Consider the following 24,326-nt stretch of genomic DNA (forward strand, 5'->3'; position numbering starts at 1 on the left):
ACAGTTTCAAGAGCATGGAGGAGATACCGAGAGACGGCCATTACACGAGGAGAGCTGGACAGGGACGTAGAAAGGCAACAACCCAGCAGCAAGACCGGGATCTGCTCCTTGAGTGCCCAGTGTCCTCTAGTGGGACCTGTGCTCATAGCCCAGCACCAGGCAGCTCGATTTGCATTTGCCAGAGAACACCAGAATTGGCAGCTCCGCCATTGGTGCCCCGTTCTCTTCACGGATGAGAGCAGGTTCACACTGAGTGCATGTGTCAGATGTCAAAGAGTCTGGAGATGCTGTGGGGAATCTTATGCTGCCTGAAGCATCATTCAGCATGACAGGTTTGGCAGTGGGGATGGTCTGGGGAGGAATATCCTCAGAGGGTCGTGCAGACCTCCACGTGCTAGCTAGTGGTACCCTTACTGTTGTTAGGTACCAGGATGACATCATCAGAGACATTGTCAGAACTTACGCTGGTGCAGTGGGCCCTGGGTTCCCCCTGGTGCATCACAACACTCGGCCTCATGTGGCCAGAGTGTGTAGGCAGTTTCTGGATGATGAAAGGTATTGATGCCGTTGACTGGCCCTCACGTTCCCCAGACCTGAATCCAATCGAGAAGCTCTGGGACGTTATGTATCGGAGCATCCGAAGTAGCACCACAGACTGTCCAGGAGCTCACTGATGCCTTGATCCAGGTCTGGGAGGAGATCCTCAGGAGCATGCCCACACGCTGTGGGGAGTGCATACAGGCACGCGGGGTCCATATACACTACTGACTTACATTACGAGTTGCTGTGATGAAATTCACGCAGATCAGCCTGTAATTTAAATTTTTTACTTAGGTTTTCAGTGTAATTTTAAATCCAGCCCTTAATTTGTTGATGCTTTTGGCTTCCATTGACCATTGTCACATCATTTTATTCTCAACGAATTACAGTTACACAATGTATATAAGTAGAGTTTAATTTTTTGTTCATCGAGATCCAATGTGTGATTTATGTGTTCCCTTAATTCTTTTGAGCAGTATATATATATATATATATATATATATATATATATATATATATATATATATATATATATATGTGTGTGTGTGTGTGTGTGTGTGGTGCAGAGGGCAGGAAATGCAGAAGGAAAAAGTACATTTAGGTGAAGTGGGTGAAAAATGAGAGAGGAAAAGGCATGAAATTGAGAAGGAGAAAACTTGCTTTGCTGGCAGAAATAAAAGGCCTGGTCATTACTTCTCCAGCCTTTCAGGCATTGTGTAGGAGGTTTTAGCTGCTGCAGTGTGTGTGTGTGTGTGTGTGTGTGTGTGTGTGTGTGTGTGTGTGTGTGTGTGTGTGAGGGAGACACGCACTGCTACTGCTCTGCTTAAGGGGCCATGGCAACTAAATAAATAAATAAACAAAACCACAAGCAGACCTTTGTGTATAAAAAGGAAAACAAAAGCACGGTCGACTTGCAGAACTTCGCTGGCCTCAAACTAGAGAGAGGGTATATACATCTGATGTAATGTACATAATTGTGTGCTCATCTTTCACCATGACATACAGTATTAAAGCACATGTATGCATATATATATATATATATATATATATATATATATATATATATATATATATATACACACACACACACGCACACACACACATACACACACACACAAATATAATCGTGCCGACGTATTTCATTAGATATTAAAAAAATATAATTTTTTTAAACGGACGACTCGGAGTGAAATATTCCGAAAAGCAGGTGATGAGTGTGCAGCGTAGGTGGGAACTAATTTAATACTGTTTAAAAAGCATCTCATGGAAATTCCTCAAGAAATCGGGTGAGAAAACACCGAGAACACATTTCTGGAAATTCTAGACAACAAGCATCTACTTTGAAGATGCTAAAATATTAAATTATGTTGATTCATTTTGTATTTTTTTAGGACAACTTAATTCCCATAGTCCCATTTGTGTTACTCCAGAGTTTTGATGACTTTATTATTATTACAAAATGTGTTTATTTATTTATTTATTTTAGTTTTTATGTGTATTTGTATATATATATAGAGATAGATAGATTATATGTAAGGAATAAAACACGTTGTGTTGTACTGTTATGGGAAAATAATGAACGACTGGGTAGTGTGATGATGTGAAGTTACTGCTCCTGCCCTGAAGTTGATTATTTTCCTATAACAACACGTCCTGAAGCGTTTTATTCCTTCTACACCACAGCGATTTGTCAATGATTAAAATCTGTTATTTATTCAACAACAACAACAACAACATCATAGTTTAACCCATTTAATGTTATGGAACGTCCACAAATAAACCGTCCTGTTCTCACTTTATAGCAGCTCCAGTATAAGCATTCATTCCCTCACCAGCTTCTCTTTTCTTTCTCTTACAGTTTATACGACAAAAAAAAACAAACAAAAAAAACGCAGCTTGTCACGTTACGCCACATGTACACTCCTCTGTCCTGAAAACCTAAAGTTACAGCTTTAACTTTGACTGGTACAAAGCGCTGACACTGGAGACTCCTTCCGTCTCATTGCATGATGAAGAAAACTTCACCATATCAACAATTACACGCATTTTTTTCGGATCCGTTCATGTGAAGCGTCCTCCGTACAAGTCCCTGTGAATGAGCTGTCTCTATAGAAACGATAAGAAGTGCAATAATATAAAACAGCTGCACTACTGCTAGAGAAAATTCACCAATACTTTCTGACCAATTTCTGACCAACTGCTCTGTGATGTAACTTTTGGCCATATTGCTATATACTATATGGCTAATATTAGTTGATTATTGAATTATTTGCCTCACATACTGTCATATATTGCGATATTATTCAAATATTCAAGCTAAAGCAACTTTTATCGTAGCTCCATCACTTCATTTTCATGAACGGCTTGAGATTACTAATGAACTAAACTGCGGGGCAGATCACGGAGTAAAGTCTGAGGTCAAACCGTAGATCTGAGGTCCGTCATGTTTCGAATTTCTCCTGCGAGTTCTTCAAAGGCCCAGCAGTCTGTCTGAATAATTCCACACATTTGGCTTTCTGTTTGATGCTAGCTTACTGAATGCACCAGAATATTGATTAGCTGAGCTGACTGACTGACCAACACACACACACACTTCAGTACATAATACTGTCAGTCAGTACACTAACAATCAATTACCAAAACACATTTTTTCATTTTTCAAAAATATTTTATTTGTGATCCAGGTACAAGGGAAAAAGCAAAGAAGAACCCAGGATTTATTTTACAGGACATGGAAGTGAGAATAGGAAAAGTGTGTTCTCTCTCCATTTTTATCCTTTCTGTTCTTGAACAAGGACATGCAAGTGAACACGGATGCTTTACAGGAAGGATGGAAAAAAGGGGCGGGGCTTGTGTATAGAGAGACGTCACCTGACATTTTCACATTTTCCTCTTTTTTTTTCAGTTCTTCCTTTCTTTTTTTCTTCTTCTTTTTTTTTTTTTTTTTTTTTTTTTAGTAAAAAGGCAACACACATTAATAATAAGCTACAAAGATTTGTCAATATTGAGACGAGGAAGAGAAAGAGATAGCAGAGCATGGCTGATCCTTCCAAAAATCAGACAAAATAAAAGATTAAACGTTAAATGTCAAATGTTTCCATCGAGATCGAATGTTTTCGTTTATACGGCTGACGTACATGAGGAAGCAGCACGGTGCGTCGTGCAAACAAGTCACAAAATAATGTGGCGTCTCACATTGCTTGCTGACAAAATAAGAGAAAATAATAATAATAATAATAATGAGAAGAAAGAAAAAAAAAAGAAGGCAAGAGGTGACGGAGAAAAACGTTTCATATTCCACAAATTTTTATGCATTTTTCACAATATACCTTTATTATTTTAATAAATACAAAAAACAACAACACTGTTCCCTTTATTTATTATTTTTTTTTTAAAGAAAAAAAAAAAAACATTAGCATTAAAAAAGACACTATAAGCATTAGACGTTAGAAATATCAATATTAATTTTGGTATGTTTCTGTAACTGACATCTTTGTTTTTATGGACATAAAGTGAACCGGCACATTTTTCGATGACACAACAAGGCAATCCACCGTGAATAAGGGGAAAAATTAAATTAAAAGAATGAAAAAAAAAACAAAAACAATTTTTAAATAAAAATACAGAAGCCCATTGGACACATGAAGAAGAAATTTCATTAGCAAACTTGAAATGGCCGTCTGTGTGAGGATACACATGAATATATACACATATATACACACGCACGCACACACACGCACACACACACACACACACACACACACACACACACACACAGGACACCACCAAAATATATGTAAAATAACCTGAGATACTCTCCGCACCTCATTTTTCCAAATAACCGCGCACTAAAAAACGGAAAATATGGCGTTCTGAGAGCAACGTAAACGGGACGGGACAACAGTCAGTCGGAGAAAGCGTTAAAACCCGATTAGTGTCGTGTGTATATATATTTTTAAAAAATGAGAGAAACGAAACAGTCATTATACCAGATTACTCTCCTGAAGGCTCGACAGTTTAAAAAAAAAAAAAATGAATCCAGCTTTTTTTAAGCAACATTTTGTACAATTTTACATAAATTAATCCCTTAGAACACACACACACACACACACACAAAGGAAATGACAAAATACTTAAAAACTAAAAGAATCATTTGAAACGCCGTGTGATTGGTCGGCAGTGAGAGATCGGCCATTACTGCAGATTCCCCGGCACGCGGTTCAGAGATTATACATCATCGTGACTCGAGAGTGCATCGTGATCGTGATATCGTAATAGCTATACGGACGCTAAAGCATGCTAATGTGTCGTTACGTCTAATGCAGACCTACGCCGCTAATCCGCATGCATACACGTTCGGGTGACGATTCTCTGCATAGATAAAAGACGTATCAAAGACGACGGGGCTGGAATTTGGTCTTCAGTAAAATCATCATCATCATCGTGTTGGATGTAAACAAGAAAAATAAGTGCTTTCAAAATAAAATCCAGGAATAAATATGATTTGATTATAAAACAATTCATTCAGCGTTAGTCATTAGTGTTCTGTATGGAATCACGAAACTCGCAATTCACAAATTCGCACCACAACGTGTGTAAGACTGACGCGTGATGAATTGGCGTTTCGACACGTACGCCAAAAAAATAAATAAAATCACGAAATAATTGTCCTAAGTGGCTCTCCAGCTGCGTTGTTGAAGAGACACGCTTTCCACGAAGCTCAGCACGCCGTCGTTTTTGCGAAAGCACTAAAACAGGAGACGTGTATGATTTACTCTTTAAAAACATACACTTTATTCTTGTTCATATGGCTTGTAAATCGCTCGTGTTATGTGCTCAGTGATCCGTCTTTCAGAGGAGGAATCGGAAAGAAACCAAAAAAAAAAAACTATTCAAATGAAATGATCATAAATAGCTGGAAAGCTTATGACACAATCGTCATCCCTCAACATTGTCCACTTGATGTTTGCTGATGTTATTGATGAGAGAGAGAGAGAGAGAGAGAGAGAGAGAGACCGTCATACACAAACGAGCAAACAGTGAAGAACAGCGGCGAGCTGAGTGTTACGCGACTCAATGACGTTCGTTCTGTTATGATACACCAATGAGCTAAAACATCATGACCACTCATGTCAAGGTCTGGGATGAATTAGATAGTAAGCGAACAGTAGGTCGGTTCTCGTAGTCGAACCCGGGGGAAATGGGCAGGTGTACAGACCTGAGCGACTGGACCTTGGAGTAATGGAAGATGAGCCCCATTTCCACGTGGAGGGCAGAGTATGTTTGTCGCGTTTACCTGGGGAAGAGATGGCACCAGGATGCACTGTAGGAAGAATACAAGCCAGTGTGATGTTTTGAGCAATGTTCTGGTCTGGGCATTCATGTGGACGTCAGATTGACACACACCACCAACATACGCATCACTGAGGACCAGGAAAGGGTTCAGGAACGGTTTAAGGAACACAACAAAGAGTTCAAGGTGTTGCCCCGGCCTCCGAATTCCTTAGATCTCAATCTGTGGAACGTGCCGGAAAAACAAATCCGATCCACAGTGCTCCACGACGTAAAGGATCTGCTGCTAACGTCTTGGTGCCAGAAACCACAGCACACCTTCAGAGGTCTTGCAGAGTTCATGCCTCGGCAGCTCGGAGCTGTTTTGGCGGCACGCGGAGGAGCGACGGCGTATTAGGCAGGCGGTGATAACGTTTTGGCTCAGTGGTGTATTTGAACTTTTTGGATTTGAAGTTTATTCGAAAAGGTTTATTCAGGCATGTTTCCTGTCTCTCCGTCATAGCCTCAGGAACACGCCTTTGCTGCAAATAACACCTCGAAGCCTCTCCACAAACCCTGCACTGAACACACAGGCCTAGTTTAATATATCTCTGTACATGGCTATATAATTTTTTTCTTTTTCCTCTAATTACAGTACAGCAACTCGTCATCATATAATCTCCTCTCCCCCGGTGCTTCATGTCAGCGGGAGCGATGTTTTATTTATTTATTTATTTATTTTTGTGCTTTTCACCAAAATTGCAGTGCAAAAGAAAATCGTTCCGATAATAACAACAATTAAACAAACAAACAAACAAACAAAAAAAACGACAGACGGATGAAGAAATCCATGAAATCGTTATGGCACCACGGCCTGCCAAATTTCAAATTTCAATCCACATATACTACAAATGGAGACGTGAGCGAACGGAATCCGGCTTGCATAGCCATGCAATAACGATTTTCAATGAGAAATCTCATATTTACAGGAAATGTGTTCCCCCTTTTTTCCCCCCAGTTCACTAAAAGACTCAAAATGAGATTCTTCTTTGTTTTTTTTTTTTAAACATTTTTTTCTTCTTCTTCTCTGGATGAATGGCTGTCAGTATTGAAGTGTTTGAAAGTATTTCATTTGTTCTTGAAAAAAGGACAGAAAACATCAAAATCAACATCGCGGGACTGTCTGTCTTTACATCACATTTACAATATGTCGTTTCCGTCTTCACCTTCTGTGGGATCGGTTCTTCCTTCTGACGCCGGTCCGTTGCGCCGAGCGGCTCTCCGAGGCGTCTCCGAAGCAGGAAAAAGCGTTTTCTTTTTTGTTTTTTAAATTCCAGCTTCGATCCACAGCTTCTCACTCTGTCAGAAAACACGAAGCAAACCCCTGATTAAGTCTCAAAGCAACAACTGAGCATCAGGTCATGATAATAATAATAATAATAATAATAATAATAATAAACTTTATTTTATAAAGCACCTTTAAAAAGAGGCTTCTCAAAGCGCTGTACACATAATAAGCAGTACACAGAATTTTTTAAAATAAAAATTAATAAGAATAACAACAACAATAATAATAATAATAATAATAATAATAATAATAATAATAATAATAATAATAATGATAAACTTTATTTTATAAAGCACCTTTAAAAAGAGGCTTCTCAAAGCGCTGTACACATAATAAGCAGTACACAGAATTTTTTAAAATAAAAATTAATAAGAATAACAACAACAACAACAATAATAATAATAATAATAATAATAATAAACTTTATTTTATAAAGCACCTTTAAAAGCAGCTTCTCAAAGTGCTGTACACAAAATAAGCAGTACACAGAATTTTTTAAAATAAAAATTTATAAGAATAACAACAACAACAACAATAATAATAATAATAATAATAATAATAATAATAATAATAATAAAAGTAGATCATGATTTGTGAATGTGACAGAAGAAAAATACACTGTGGTTTGATCCTGAATTTCCCGTTTTCATATAGATCACTGCACGGTTTTTGTTCTGAATCAGCTTTCTGATGATCTTTCCGATTACGCAGCTCCATTTTGTTGACTTTTTTTGACAAAGCGCTAACACTGGAGACTCCTTCCATAAACGGTAACTAAATACCTCCTTACTTACAAACGTATAAATGATTACACACGTTTTTTTTCCCCCATTAATCTGTTTATCTGACGCGTCCATTGCCCAAGACCCCGTAAGTGAGCCGTTACTATGGAAACAATGACGTATTAATATATAACGAGCGCATTAATATAAACATGTGATGTGATTCGCTGCTGTTATAGAAACGATTTGAGAACTTGACAGATGTCCAGAGCGAATAAGAATGACTTACATAACTCTCCGGAGTACTGTCCCTGGCCGTTGGTCCCGATGTAGCCGGAGTCGCCGTGCTCGGCGTTGGAGCGCTGGTGCTGACCTCGTGACCCCTCTCCTTTACGAGGACCCGTCGATCCTTTGGAGGACGTGGTTCCAGATGAACTGTGACCCCCAGGGGATGGGAACGATGGTTTGCTATAGGGTAGCATGGCCTCTTCTGGACAACAACATACAGGAAAACCAAAAAACAGACCCCGTTAGTGTTCCGAAAAGAAAGGAACATCACGAGAAACGAGTGCAACACCAGTTGGAGACCTTGTTAGACTTGTTACCAAAAACCTAGCCATGACTACCCACTCTCTCTGACCTTTAAAGCGCATGAACTTAATGATCTCACAGATGGCCGAGGAGACTGATTTGCTGTGTGTGTATGTGTGGATGAAATGATTACAGCACATCTGTTCTGTGCCTCCATTTTGTCTGCAGCTGGAGGCAAGAAGTCGGTCTACAGGTCCTTTCTGCTCACAGCAGGCTTTCTAATTGAACACCAGGGTCACATCTGGAGTTGCCGGTCTCCTAGTGATCACACTGAGCTGAAAAGTTTAGCTTTCTTAGCTCCGAACTTTGACCACTTGCTCATACCTCGCTTGATACCTCCAGACTTTGAACCATACACAGCAGCGAGAAAACTGGTAGAAAACGTCAAGCGGAATGAGAATGTTAATTGCATTTCATTGTGACGTTTGAATAGATCCGAGTCTCCACTGAACAATGCTGAGGATTTGATTCAGTGACAATGGCAATTATTCAGTCGTTTTTTTTTCTTTTTCTTCATTGAAATTGAGAAATTTGTAAAGCGTGATGAGTTTCAAAATTTTCAGGTTTTTTTTTTTGGGGGGGGGGGGGGGGGGGGGGGGGTGTGTGTGTGAAAGATGTGAATCGAGAAAACGTTTGAGGCTAACTCTGAGGCCGAGGTTAGCCTTAAACAGAACCGAACGTTTTATTCATTTATTCATTTGTATGTTGGTCTGTTTATTTGCTCATGTAAATACTGTATATAATTGATGCTTGTGCCGTCACATTTCACAGAATAATTTCAGCACCAATCTGTACTTTTGCAATAAAACGTCATCATGATTCATTATAAACGGTTAATAAACGGTTTTCCATCCAAAAATGAAAGATAAATATGATGTCCGAGGCTTTTGGCATCACTAGATCCAAAATAAAGCTTACTAATCGATGTAATAAGGGACTACTGACACGGTTTCCCCACGGTTGTGCGCAGGCTTTTATTTTGAAGCTCGTACGCACGCCTCTACAAATGTAGCGCGATGACTATTCAGATTTTTACGTAGAGCGTCTCTGTCTCCGTGGTTGTGACTGAAAAAGGTCCATGTTTGTCCAATTGTTTCAGCGACTGAAATACCAGACTTCTGACTGGTCATTGGGTCTTATTTGGGTCTCATTTTAAGGTGGGGATTGTTTCTGTAGTAACGGCTCATTCACAGGGAGTTGTATGGTGGACACTCCACATAAACGGGTCACAAATGGGTCACCTTCCATGGATGGAAGGAGTCTGCAGTGTCAGCGCTTTGTAACAGACTAAAGACTTTCTCGATGGGAAACTCTTCAGGTTAGAAGAGTTGCTTTGTTTTTTCTCAGTAACAAGCTGCATATTTGATGTATTATTAGCTTCAAGAGAATGGGAGATGGGAAGGGAATGGCTGATTATAGCTGTGATCACAGGTACTTGTTCCATAGACGTTCCCTGACATTAATGTAACTATAAATGGATAGAAAGTATGATCCTATTTCTGTTGGTACCTGAAACAGGGCCGTTCTTCTGTGCTCTCCTGGCCTCGTCCGCTCTCTCCATGGAGCCGAGTCGTTCTTGGCCATGTCTGTGGCGCTCCAGAGACGTACGTGTCTGCCTCTCCAGAGAGCTCTTCACCTCATCCCGGCCAGCCATATGCTGCCTCTCCAGAGACGAGGCCTTCTGTTCTCCAGGGCTGCCTACGTTTCCTACGCTCCTCGGCCCCTGGGCACGCAGGCCCTGGCACGGCGGGGGCTCTGGAGGTGGAGGTAGGTCTGACAGACACACAACAGCGATAGCAGGATTTTAACATGGACAGACTTCCAATAACCTCTACAGTAATTCCTCCAAGCTTTATAAAAGGGTGACATGAGGTTATTAGAAGTGTAACTCAGTTGAGGAATAATGGGCAGGGTCATGTTTTTAAGCAGGTAAAAAGATGCAATGCCCTTGACGTTTCAATTTGAATACAGACAGACCACTTCAAATTAGCTAATCAATGAATATGCTAACTAGCTCCTTGCACTTTAACACATTGCCAAGGCTTATCCAGATCCAGATGTTTCAGTCTTTGGTATCTGGTCTAATCAGAGGCATAGTTAGGGCTGGAGGCGTTGGAGGCAATATGACAAAAAATATCAGATCACAATTCTCAAAGATGTTTTTAGGAAACGCAATATGTTTCATGATATATACAGTTTTGCTCATAAAGTGCCAGAAAATCGAATATTTTCGAGAAATATTTTATTTTATTTTATTAATTTGATTTTTTCATATTTTAAAATAAATAATATCTCAAACTGAAAAGGGGCGGGGAGCTAACCTTATACGTACAAAATAGTAACATTTAATTATTGGATTCTGGTGGGTGTGTAATTATTAAAATTAAAATATATATATATATATATAAATAAAAAGACTTCTTCAGTTCAATTCCAACAAAGAAAGCAGATGATCCTTTTCCTCCTAAATCAGCAGTGTTTCAGAAAAGGTAAGGACTTTCAGATCGACTGACACATTCGCAGGATGCCTTTACCTGGATATATACTTTCCCCATCAGTGAAACTAAAGTTTTCAGCGGCTAAACCAGTAAACTTGTCTAATTTATGCTCTAATAATAATTAAGTGACAAATTCTGAAAAACCAGCACGTAATTTTATTGTTGTATTTAGCATGTTTCTTAAATCAATCCCCCTGAAATGTAATTCCTGGCTACACCACTGGGTCAAACCCCTCAAAAGTGGTCCAGTGTCAGGTCTTACCATCAGCATTAGCATCCCTGCGGTGCACAGCCGTACCTGGTCCTCTGTTTTTGCGAGTGGGCCGTGCTGCCCGCTGGTGGCCGAGGCTGTGCGTCCCCACAGTGCTGCCGTCTGTAGAGAACGGACTGGCTGGGCGAGCCCTCAGGGCCAGGCATTGATCTGTAAGAGGAGAACAGAACCGTGGTTATGATTAAGATGTACCGCTGGTCTAAGGTGATGGAGAGCTATGTTTGTTCAGCAAGTATCAGGAAAATGAGAACTATCCGGATGAATCACCATCCTTGATAGTTCGTAGCAGAAAAACCAAAACGTGCCATCGAGCACTTTTGAGAAGGTGAAATGGACGCCACGGAAGCAGTGATTATCATCAGGGCCACTGTCAAGAGTCAATAAGAGCCAAGTCAAGCGGCTACAAAAAGAATAGCAAAACAGTCCCTTTTAATTTTGTGTTAATGTAACCCACTTGTGCCATGCTCATCTCCCAGAGGTCAGCTTTAAACACACTTCGAATATGATTGCAGCATCGATCAGTGTGTTAGTACCATCACCAACCCACTAGCCAAGAATCTGAGAAATTCAAAAGCGATGAATCAAAGCAGCCAGTGAGGAAAGAAGACAGCGCTGTCTTTATGAAATGGTTAAAATCCACCATGTCCCTTCACCACAGACAGACAGACAAACCTCTCTTGGTGAGGCTGGTGCCATCCAGGCGGTAGCCTGCCTTATCGGCGGCCGCTGCCAACGCACGGGCAAAGCTGCAGTGGGTGAACAGAGAGCCGTCGGAGGAGCTCCCCGCACTGGACCTGTGGCTGGAAAAGGGCCGGTCGTCCTCCTCCGATGCTGAGCCCCACCCATTCACCATGGATCCTACAAGCAGCAGCCGCAATGAAATGAGTTTACCATACTTACTCACTTTATTATAGCAACAGAGGGAGTGTGTGCATTTACAGAGCTACAGCTCACGGCTGAATTTATACTCTACGTTCTGAAGAGGCATACATTTATATCAGTCTGGTGCAGTACCTATTATCAACAAACCACTGATCCAATCTGAGTTGGAAATAATATCAAGAAATTTATTAATATTTGCTAGAAGAACAGGCTGCTACATAGTTCCTAGTCCAGGGGTCATCAGCTGATGGACCATGGTCTGGATGTGGATCCAGCAAAATATTTCAGCAGACCAACCCAAGTACTTGAGGAAACGCAGTAGAAGAAGCAATGCAAACTGGCTGGATTTCAGCAACTCAGGTTTTCTAACCATGAGCCATTCTGTAAAAGATCATCTGTTGTTTTTTATTCCATCACACGTATTTATGTGAATTATTTAACTGAAGTCATCTGATCGGATCAGAAACAAGCTACAGGGCTAGAGACAATGGCTCAAAAAGAGGAGAGTTCTCACAGATAATATATATATATATATATTTACCCCCTTTGGTCTGATTAGTGAACTGATGACATGACTCATTTAATCAATCAATTTTCTGCGATCGTTGACTCTGAATCGTTGACTATGTTTACATGCATATCAAATTCCATTGGGCTGCAGCCATATTCCGAATACGATGTTTATATGTGTACAGGCATCGGAATATTCCAGTTTACGTGGTTGTTATAAGTATGCCTGAGCTGCCATTTCTAAATACCTAGCCTACAGCTAAGTATCTAAATATGAGCATATATCCATGAGCATGAGCATAGATTCCAGGGATGGGAATCGGAATTATGGAATCGGAATAGTGTCTTAATGTGAATCGGGTAATCGGATTGCGGGTGTTTATATGTCTCAGTACTAATCAAATTCCGATTAATATCAGAATATTGATGTGCATGTAAACGTAACCAGTGATAATTTCGAGTTTCGAATCTAAGTACCATAGAAATGGTTCTGGACCTCAATTCCACATGGACGTTCTCGCTGTGGTTGCTGGGACTACGGTTGCTGCGATGTCCTTGGGGCTGCGATTACCACATGCAGTTTTACACTCAGGTCTCCTTTAGTGAACAGTGGACTAGTTCAACAAACAGACTTCATATAAAACCATAATGACCTTTCTTTTACTCTCACACTATCCGTCGTTACCCAGATGAGGACGGGTTTCCTTCTGAGTCCGGTTCCTCTCAAGGTTTCTTCCTCGTATCATCTTAGGGAGTTTTTCCTCACCACCGTCTCCACCGGCTCGCTCAATAGGGATAAATCCACACACTTAAAATCTCTATCCTGTGTTTATATGTTTCCGTAAAGCCGCTTTGAGACAACGTCCATTGTTAAAAGTGCCATACAAATAAAATAAAACTGAAAAATTTTAAATATCTGTGTGCAAACAAACATCTCAATCAACTCGATCTGGCTAAAGTTCTTCATTTTGTTAAGAGATATACAAATATCAGGCCCAGATATACCATAGCAAGTGTTTAAAGCTGTCACCATAGACATGAATTTGACTTTATGCCTTCTCATGGCACAGTATCAGTTTTAAACTCCTTATTGAAGATTTTGCAGTGAGTATTATATTTACACCAAAAGACCGAGACATCTTTCTGTTCAAGAAAGAAAATTGGCACGAGCGAACAAACAACCGCAGACTAGCCTATTTTCTGGCATCTAAGAGATGTTTTCCTGCATTTCCTTGTTGTTTTTGTTTGTTTGTTTTTTTAGTGTACTAGCTGCTTAGTGTTTTTTTTTTTGGGGGGTGGGTGGGGGGAGGGTGCAAAAAAGAAATATATCTTGGAGGGGGAAAAAAGAGGATTTATGGCACACTTAACAGTAGGATTACATGAGCAGGTTTAATATACATAGCTGTTTATCTACAATGAAATATTTTAGCGAGTACAAAATACTTGCTTGAAGTAATTAGGTTTAGGAAATGGCATAAAGCGAGATATTGTTTGAAAATTGAAACAGCGCTAAGGAAAGAAAAGCTCTCGTCTCTGAAAGCTAAATCGCCTCCTGTCTCTGCTCAAAAATGGCACATAGCTTTGTTTCGGTACTGAAAAAAAAAAAAAATCATTGCTTCCCCTGAGCCCATCTTTCAACAAAGCAACACTGAATTTAATGAATGAGGTGTGGTGCCAAAGTGTGTGCCGAGGCCCTGCGCAACTCCACATCAGAAGGACAGACTCCACAGAAAAAACACAGAGTGCAGCTCGATGAAAGCCCACACTCCACTAACACACCCTGCGAGAGGATGTCATCACTAATAGAGACTCAGCTAAATGCATTTCCAAAATACTGTGCTGCTCTCCTTCCTGCTATAGTGGAAAATAAGGTTAGCAGCTGAAAACAACAGCAACAACAACACCTCTGCTAACGGAACATTTGGAACGTTATTTCTAATATATTTCCTCGTAAACATAGCCAAACGGAGTTACTGTTACCACCCTGAAGTTTATTTTCCTATAATAGCACAGTATTGTATTCCTATTATACCAAAGATGACATTTTTTATCCTTTTATAACTACATTTAAAGATGTGGAACAAGTTAGTACCTGTTGTCATTTACGTCATCCCCTCAACGCAGCTTGTTACATTAGCAAGAAACCGTAAAGCGTAAACTCGTCCAATCATGAAGACTTTCCCAAATCAGTGTTACAGAACACTGGAGGCTCCTTCCATAATTGTTAAACAAACATCGCCTCACAGAAAACTTCATATCAACGATGATGTGTTTCAATTCATTAACTAACAGCATGTTACTGCGAATGAGCTATTACTATAGAAATTAGTTTAAGGTCCTGGGTTCTATGTGGCATTTGCTAATAATCTGCATAATGGACTTGATCATTTCATGTCACTGAGTGTTTTTTTTTTTTTTTTTTGTGACATCACAGACCAAGCCTCTGATTTAAATGGAAAAATATAGAAGATTTGAGATATTGTAGAAAAGCAAATTCCTGATGAGTTACCCATACAGTATGTACGAATACGTATAGCGTTCTCTACAATAAATATAAACTAGTCTTTCGAAGAACCAATGCCACATGGAAAACATCTTGCCACATGTTTGAACAATTCAGAAGTGATGCTTTTACATCCCAACGGCGCATGGTTAATATTCTGGGCTCGGCTAAGCCGTGTTATCTGGGTCATAAAAGCCATCCAGCACCCTGCTGCCACTAAAGCTGATTTATACCGGCTCCTGCCCCTGATATGCATATCGTTAAGCATCATAATTATTCCCCTTGACGAGTCGACGTATCCGGTCGCCTCTGGGTCATGTGACTTCATTTATGAGAATGTGGTCAATCACGCCGGTTTGGGAGTGAGCTCACTGGAGACGTTACAAAGCTCATAAAGCACAGTGGCTGATAAAATATACTTAAATGAAGCCGACCACATTCATGGCCGGCTTCAATTCAGTTCCACAGAGAACCTTCATGAATTTTCTCAGAAGACAAAACAAATATCCTGTTAATATATAGAATAACAATAATAGTACAATATAGTAGAATTATAGTATAGTGTAATATACCAGAACTAAAGTACACCAGACTAAAGACATAATATATTACAATGTATTAGATTTATAATGTATCATTGTCAAACCATTATATAGTACAACGTAGCAGAACTATAGTGTTCCATAGTAAAGCAATAGTATAGTACAGCATAGTAGAACCAAACTGGATCATAGCAGAATTGTGTACTATAGTAAAACCATGATGTAGGTGCACCCAGGTGCCGGTTCAGTCTCTTGTCATTTCGAGACTGGACTACTGCATCTCAGTCCTGGCAAGTCTGCCTCCGCTTGAAATGGGGAAAAGTTCGCAGAAATAACAAACAAACAAAACAAAAAAAAAACAAAATACAAAACACTACATTGTACTATAATTATGGATCGATAATGTACCGTAGTAAAACTTGCATTGTGCAATATAGTAGCATTTTAATGTACCATAGTAAAACCATAGTATAGTACAATAGAGTACCAAAAATACCCACATAGCATACTATAGTATAGCCATAGTATGTCAGGATAAATGTATGTATGTAGGTAAACATTAGACTACCATAAAGGTATAGTATACCCTGGTAAATCATACTGTACTACAGCAAAAACATAGTATTCTTTAGTAAACAATAGGGAATAGCTCTACTCTGGGTTCCCCAGAGGAACAATTAGAACCTTTTTAACCAAGTGTATAGTTTATCCATACACACTTTTACTGCCTTTTTCCCAGCAGAAGAATGTTTCCAACACCTCTGTTAGAAAAAAAAAGTACTTGTGATGTCTTTCTCCGTCTGTCAGGAGAGCTGGGAGTGAGGCAGCCTGGTGTAGAGATAAAGGGAAATAGTGGTGTTTGCAGAGTAACACAGTGGCAGGGAGATGCAGTAGATTAGGTCGAGGCCTTCACCTTCTATTCCCGTAAATATATCAGCACAGAGAGTTGTCAAAGCCAGCAAAGCTACCGCTCCATCTCGCCTCAGAGAAAAGTACATCTCATAGCTAGCTCGACAGTAGCAAGCCTATCTCCAGCTCAAGTTCCCAATTTCTCTGCCTTTTTGCTCTCCGTTCATATAGCGCTCCCTCTTTCTTTTACAGTTCCTAACCTTCTCTCTCTCTCTCTCTTAACTTTACCCAATCCTTCATTCTGTTTCTCAGTTTTTCATAAATCTGATCTCGCGAGGTGTTCCCTGAAATCAAATACCTCACCCATAAGGGTAACAGTCCGGAAAATTGCATACACCAAGGGCTGGAAAAAGAGCATGAAGTGTGTCAGGCATTTTGACAAAACATATACTACTATATACTCCAGCCTTAATGTAACGCCATGGTGTTGTTTTTTTTTTTTTTTTTTAAACTTCCTCGTTTCTGTGATCAGGGAAGAAGAGACTCTTTGTTTCCAGTCTCATACCCTCGTCATACCCTTCACGTGTCCGCTATGACAGACGGCTCATAAAACCTTTTCGATGTGTTGTAAAAATGGAAATGACTCTTTCTGGATGGAACGGGGAAAATAGGTGAACGTGAGACTTGTTCCAATTTATTATTTTTTTTCTGGGTGGCAATATACACGCGATGCAGTTCCAGTTCCTCTTAGTCTTCCTTTCTTTCTGTTCATTTCTCTCTCTCTTTCTCTCTCTCTCTCTCTCATTTTCATTACTTTACTGTTTATTCTGTCTTCCCAATGTCCCTTTTTTTATTTTTTTTTTTTATTTTAAAAAATGGACTTTTCTTATCTCTTTAATTAATCCGAATTCCTGAACAACTTCCTGACCAAACGCAATTTAAATTGAACGCACTCATTTTCACAAAGGAATGAGGTGTGCCTTCCTTTCCTCCAAACACACGCAAATATGGTAAAGTATTAATTTACCAAATAATCTCTTGAGAAATATGTATGGATTCAAACAAGGGTGGTGTTGTTGGATTTCATTCAATATCATATAAATATAAGAAAGTGCACAGATCTCTAACCCATATCTCTAACCCTAACCACAACCTTTGTAACCTTTCATATGATTTAAGTTGTGTGAATTGTTACAAGTGAAAAAAAAAACAAAAAAACAATCCATTTGTATTTAAAATGATATCACTAAATGCTACGTGTGAATAAATATGCATAAACATTTGTGAATCCCTTACTGGAAAATATTGCCAATGCAACTATAAAGCGATAAGGTTCAATGTGTCGCTTTTTAGATTAGAGATAATTGGCAAGCTGTTATTTCCGTTGTTTTATCTCTGACCCGCGTGTGGGGTTTGAGCTGAAATTTGATCTGCGGTTGGATAAGGGCGCTGTGATCTCCCTCACAGGATCTGATGCATAATGGACTTTTTTTTCTGCCTGAATCTGAAGGTCAGTTGGATTTTTCTTTTTGTCCCAATTCATGCAAGAGTCCAGCATGGGGATTTGCACCGAATTAAACTGCTTGAAATGGGGCAAAGAAAGATCGCTGAGATAAAAAAAAACAAAACAAATGAAACAGCTATGCCTCTGGTAGAGTAACACTGTGAGCTGCATTTATCATTTTCCACTTTTACAACAAGATGAGCGTGTACACTTGAATATGATTTTACAAACGCAAAACCATAGAGTACCATAAAAAATATATCACAATACCCATAACACTATCCACACCCGTCCATAGCATAGAGGGTTCCATGGTATAGTATAACCATGATGTATAGTAAAAGTAAAATGACAGTATACTACACTCTGATCATTCTGTACCAGAGTAACACCGCAGTGTTCCATTGCACACCATTGAAGACTATTAAAAAATACTATAGTATAACTACTGTATAGTGTTCTGTAGTAAACCACAGAGTTGCATAGTATAATCTAGTATAATCATGGCGTACCATAGTAAAATCACAGTATACTAAAGCACGATCACAGTGTACCACAGTAAAAGCATAATATTATGTAGTAAATCATAAAATATCATTAAAAAATATATAGTATACCACAGGATAAGCAGTGTTCTATAGTATAGTACTGTATAACCGCAGACTTCCATGGTATAGTATATTATAACCATGATGTACCACAGTAAAATCACAGTATACTACACTATGATCATATTGTACAAGAGTACTACCATAGTGTTCCACTGTAAACCAGAGTGGTATATTTAAAAATAGTATAGTTTAGTATAACCATAGAGTCATGTAGTATATGGCATAGTGTATTATAACCATGATGTACCATGGCAAAATCACTGTGCATACTACACTATGATAATACTGTACCAGAGCACTACCATAATATTCTGTAGTTAACCACAGAGTTGTATAGTATAGTATAGTATAGTATAGTATATTATAGTATAATCACGGTGTAAGTAAAACATAATATTCTGTAGTTAACCACAGAGTTGTATTGTATAGTATAGTATATTATAGTATAATTACGGTGTAAGTAAGACACAATATTCTGTAGTTAACCACAGAGTTGTATAGTATAGTATAGTATAGTATAGCATAATCACGGTGTAAGTAAAACATAATATTCTGTAGTTAACCACAGAGTTGTATAGTATAGTATAGTATAGTATAGTATAATCACGGTGTAAGTAAAACATAATATTCTGTAGTTAACCACAGAGTTGTGTTGTATAGTATAGTATAGTATAGCTATTGGTTAACTATGTGAACAATATACGGGTTAATGAAATTTGCAAATCATTGCATTCTGTTTCTATTTACATTTTACATCATGTCCCATTTCTTTTGGAATTGGGGTTGTATTTAATTATGTTATACTATGAGGAACATACTGTGATTTTTTTTTTTGGCACTCTACGCTATAGGTGTGCAAAATAATATTCAAGTGGCTATGCTAAAAAAAAATGGTTATATATTGCTGTGCAAGCATTAGGGGTTTACTTCTGGACGGAGAACCTCACCTGTTACAGAGCTGTCCAAGTTGTCCATGCTGGATCCTGGTGTGTTTTCAATGCACCGGTGCGGCGGTGGTGACATCTTGTAACCTTCATCTTCCTCGTCCTCCTCCTCTTCCTCATCATCATCCTCGTCTTCGTCAGCGAGATCTGTTTCAATGTCGGACATGAGGGTGCTGGACATGTAGCCCACGGGAGGAGCAGGGGCTTGAGGAGGATACGGGCCTCCCTGCATGTGCCTGTGGAAAATTAAACCCATCAGCAAACACACACACACACACACACACACACACACACACACACACACACACACACACATCAAGCCAAGCCCAGACATTTCCATATTTGAGTGGAGGCTCAGACAGGATGTCAGCCAGAGACAAAAGGTGTCAAGAGACGCAGCGAGATGAATGGGGAAACATGTAGAGGAGGAGGTATCTGTCACGGCAAATTTGCGATTCCTGGAACACTCCACGTCAAGCTTCAGATGAATTGGGACAATTCGACTAATTCAACGCTGCTACATTTTGCATGCTAACACAATGACCCCACTAATTGCAGCTGAGGAGGACACAATACCAAACTTCACAGGCATGCTAACACCGTGGCTGTCACCTCCTAAACAGCCAGGTCTGCTGACAGGCCCAGTGTGTGCGTGTTAGTGTGTACGTGAGTGTCAATGTGACCATCTTTGATGCGGCTATGCCTGGATTTGAATATAATAATGGGCTCTTCTCTGTTGTCAAAGATTTACTTGAAGCAACATAGTCATTACTCAAGTAACATGACATTTCCTTCTTGACAAGTGGAGCCTATTCCCCGTGAGGAAGTGCAGAAATGAATATGTGCCAGTTTTCATGACTGAGGGACAGGATGAAGCATGTGGCTCATTTGCTTTGCATGAAAGCCATAAAAAAGGAATAGTTTATACGCCCGCACTGACATGCACCAGTGAACGATTTTAAATAGGGTTTTAGCATTAATTCCAGGCCTTTGATTTTTTTTCCCTCCAGGTCTAAAGAAAAAGTTTGGAAAATTAGCCACAGGATTGTGATTAATTGGTTTTGCCAGGAAGTTAAATGCCGTGGCCATGTGGCTGAGAGCAGTCTATATTTATATATATCGAAAGAACTTTTTTTGGGGGGTATAAATTACAGTCTGGACCTTTGTATCGAGCTCATATTTCATTTCCATGCACAAATATTGTATACGGAGGAATAGAAAAATGAGAGAAATTAAAGATGGAAAGGAAAAAGGAAAGAAACAAAAGAAGCAAAGAAATAAAGGAGGGAAATGAAATAGGGGGGGGGGATGAAAGATGAAAAAAGAAGGAGAAACAGAAGAAGTAAGTGAAGGAAAGAAAAGAAAGAAGGAAATAAGTAGACAAACAATAGAAACAAAGGAAGGAAAGAAACGGAAGAAGAAAAAAGTAGGAAAGAATTGAAAAAAGAATGAAATGACAAAATAAAGGAATTAAATGAAAAAGCGAAGAGCGATGGAAAGAAACAACTAAAGAAGGATAAAATCAAAAACTTACAGATAGAAAAAAATGGAAAAAAATAAATAAATGTAGGACAGAAAGAAAAATAAAAACAAAAGAACGAAAGAAATGGAAGGAGGAAAAAAGTAGGAAAGAAATTTTTTACAAAAAGAATGAAAGAACAAAATAAAGGAAATAAATGAAAAAAAGAAAGAATGATGGAAAGAAAAAAAAGTAAAGGATGGCAAAAACAAAAACACAAGAAAAAAAGGAGGAAAGAAATGAAAAAAATTGCAGAATCAAAAGCAGGAAAGAAAAAGAAGAAAAAGAAAGAAAGAAAGAAAGAAAGAAAGAAAGAAAGAAAGAAGAAACATAAGAGAAAAAATGAAAGAACAGAAAGGATGAATATAAAGATGAAAATAGTTGTTTTATAATTTTTTTTTTCTGTAAATACGTCAGACTGAAATAATACCATATAAAATTCCCATATATGAATAATTTTCTGTAAAATCAACAGTTTTCAAACGTAAGAAGGGAAAAAACCCGACACATCCCATGATGGTCCTGACTCCTCACCATGTTTGCTTGGCCATGTCCAGCTGGTACTGCCGCGCGAGCTCGTCCAGATGTCCGTGCAGCATGGGCTGCATCTCGTCTCGAGGGGACGGAGTCAGCGTCGCCGTGGACTGCTTCCCGAAGGACATGGCTGCCGGAGATGACGCCACACCGCGGACGGGTGGAGTTGGCACACGCTCCTCCTCTTCCTCCAGCTCATCCTCCAGTCCCTGGTGTAGGTACGTCTGCATGGGCAGAGGGTGTCCCCAACCATCACTGTCATAGCTACGGCACAGAAAAAGACACACACGCAGGGACAGAGACTGAGTGAAAGAGTGATGTTAAAAAGAAAGAAAATAAACAGTCCTAACATCCATCAAGACCCATGAAGAATGGTTTAACGTTAGCCCTATTTGGACGGGATTAGTTTTATTTATTAACAGACATATATCCGGAAACACAGTGCAACTTGCTATATTTTATGTCCTGTGAGCAGGGTTGCCATTATTATTATTATTATTATTATTATTATTATTATTATTATTATTATCATTATTCCCTTGGGTTCAATCACTTTCTTTCTTTTTTTCTTACTTTAGTTCATCAATACATCCATCCATCCAGCCATCTTTTTGACTTGCTGAAACCTGGCAACCCCTCACATGAGCTTCAGTAAGAGGTGTTTATTTATTTATTTATTTATTATTTTGGCTCCTCGAGTCGCACTAAAAAGGCAGATATTTTCATATTGCAAACGAGTTCACGCCATTTAGTTATTTTTCAACCTCCCAGCAGAACGAGTGCGTCCTGCCTTTCCTAACTCTCAGCTCCTACACGCTGCACTAATACACACCATAAAGCCAATGCTCATTAAAAGAATTTGTCAGTGCACAGCCCAGAGGACATAACAGTTTTAATCCGAAGCCGTTAAAGACACGACTGAGATTTACAGTGCAGAAGAGTCCTCATTTGCCAGATAGCCTATTAAGCTAGATGACTCTCCGAGATGGAAATTAATGGGGTTGAAAGGCAAGCACACCTCTCGAGCAAGAGACTTAAGTGGTAAAACCACCCTGATGTTTCTGAGCGCCGCTCCGACAACCGCTTCTCTTAACGCGACAGGACGGAATCGTGACACGAGATGGGTTTCCGTTCAAACGTTACCGAATTTTAAAAACGAATCTCAGAAGAAGAAAAAAAGCCTGATCTTGACCTTGACATTTACGCCATTCGGCAGACGCCCTTATCCAGAGCGACTTACATATATCTCATGTATACAACTGAGCAGTTGATGATTAAGGGCCTTGCTCAAGGGCCCAACAGAGGCAGCTTGGGGGTGCTGAGATTTCAACTCATGACCTTCTAGTCAGAAGTCCAATGTCTTAACCACTGAGCAGTTAACCACTGACATACAACTGAGCGAGAAAAGACTACAATACCCAAAGTGCATGGCTGTTATTACTCTACATTATACATAGCTGTTCTAACGGACTTGCAGGGGTGCCAATAATTGTGAGATGCGAGTTTATCGGTGAGTTCTCCCCCACCCCAGAATAAATGTACTCCAATTGCAGTTCATGTGAGATTAAGCGAATTAACAACATATTCCTGTAACCGTTTTTAACACATTTTGACCAAGGGTGCCAATAATTCTGGAGACGGCTATATATATATGTTAATAAAGATAAAAGAGGAGGTTTTTCGTTCAGTCCTACCCTCCTCCTTCATGGTGCTCGGTGGTGTAGTGCTCCAGCTCCGTGCCCGGTAGAGGATGGATAGGAGGAGGTGGTAACGGGACGTTTGCCCAGTTGGAGCCGTTGGTCTTCGTGGGTTTGGCTCCTACTTTGGTCTTTTTCTTCTTCCCTCCTTTTCCACCTTAAAAAAACAACAACAAAAAAACAAAACAAAATGGAAGAATAAAACACGATCAGACAATCTGCATGTGCTTGTGCTCCGTCAGAGCTTCACACACTTCTCCAATTCCCAGGGCTAATTCAAATTTCACCCTCTCGTGACACCTGGGAGACCCCCACCCCCTTTCAGTTTATCTCACTCAGAGTTTATCTGCACTTCAAGGCACCGGCGTTCTGTCACAACAGCACTCCTGAGGCTCGGGCATGAAAAAGAGGCTTCGGAGCGACTGATTGAACTCAGAGGTTTATAAAGAATAGACAGGCGGAGAGAGACAAAGAGACAAATGGCTGCACAGCGTCCTGTCCTCCTTTCCTCTGTCGATACCTCCCATGAAAGGAGGATGAAATATGTCTGCCTTCTGCACATCAGCTCGGGCTGGAGCTTTAATGGAAGTCTGTGGCAGTTTATTTCATTTCTGCTGCCTTCGGAACATGACACGAGCAAGCAGAAAGAAAAGAACAGACAACGGAGCGCAACAAAGAGAATGACAAAAACTCCATCTTTCACCACTTGTACACATGGCGTATGAAAGGAATAAAACACTCTGTGCCATACTGTTACGGAAATCAGTTATTTGCCTTTATTTATTAAAGAAACGATTAAATTACACCAACTGGACAAGCTCTTCTCCACACCTTCTCAGCTGAACTGTTTCCGATGAGCGCTAGTGCCGCTAGCTCTTTTGCCGTGTTTTGCTACAGCAACGACAAATCGTTACGCAACAACGCGTCACGACGTCGTTAGAATAACGTGTGCATGCTCACGTGTCATTTCGACACAGCTGTACGTTCATG

The 24,326-nt window shown here is 39.7% G+C and overlaps 1 protein-coding gene across 10 annotated transcripts in view; it reads right to left on the bottom strand.

The window, feature by feature from the left end:
* Positions 1 to 3,902: 3,902 nt before the first annotated feature.
* Positions 3,903 to 24,326, bottom strand: part of robo2 (roundabout, axon guidance receptor, homolog 2 (Drosophila)) — a 238,006-nt gene continuing 217,582 nt past the window's right edge. For 7 of the 10 annotated variants that reach the window (XM_053687172.1, XM_053687170.1, XM_053687175.1 and 4 more), the window contains 8 exons: positions 23,334 to 23,493; positions 21,640 to 21,903; positions 19,590 to 19,822; positions 11,914 to 12,099; positions 11,233 to 11,391; positions 9,982 to 10,245; positions 8,171 to 8,371; positions 3,903 to 7,170 (listed from right to left, as the gene is read on the bottom strand). In XM_053687172.1, the coding sequence (XP_053543147.1) occupies positions 7,169 to 7,170; positions 8,171 to 8,371; positions 9,982 to 10,245; positions 11,233 to 11,391; positions 11,914 to 12,099; positions 19,590 to 19,822; positions 21,640 to 21,903; positions 23,334 to 23,493 (1,469 nt within the window). In that variant the 3' untranslated portion in view covers positions 3,903 to 7,168. The remainder of the gene's footprint in view (positions 7,171 to 8,170; positions 8,372 to 9,981; positions 10,246 to 11,232; positions 11,392 to 11,913; positions 12,100 to 19,589; positions 19,823 to 21,639; positions 21,904 to 23,333; positions 23,494 to 24,326) is intronic. The other 3 variants (XM_053687174.1, XM_053687171.1, XM_053687179.1) reach the window with 3 other exon arrangements.

Source organism: Ictalurus punctatus, chromosome 17 (genome assembly GCF_001660625.3).
Source record: "Ictalurus punctatus breed USDA103 chromosome 17, Coco_2.0, whole genome shotgun sequence".
Lineage (NCBI taxonomy): Eukaryota > Metazoa > Chordata > Actinopteri > Siluriformes > Ictaluridae > Ictalurus > Ictalurus punctatus.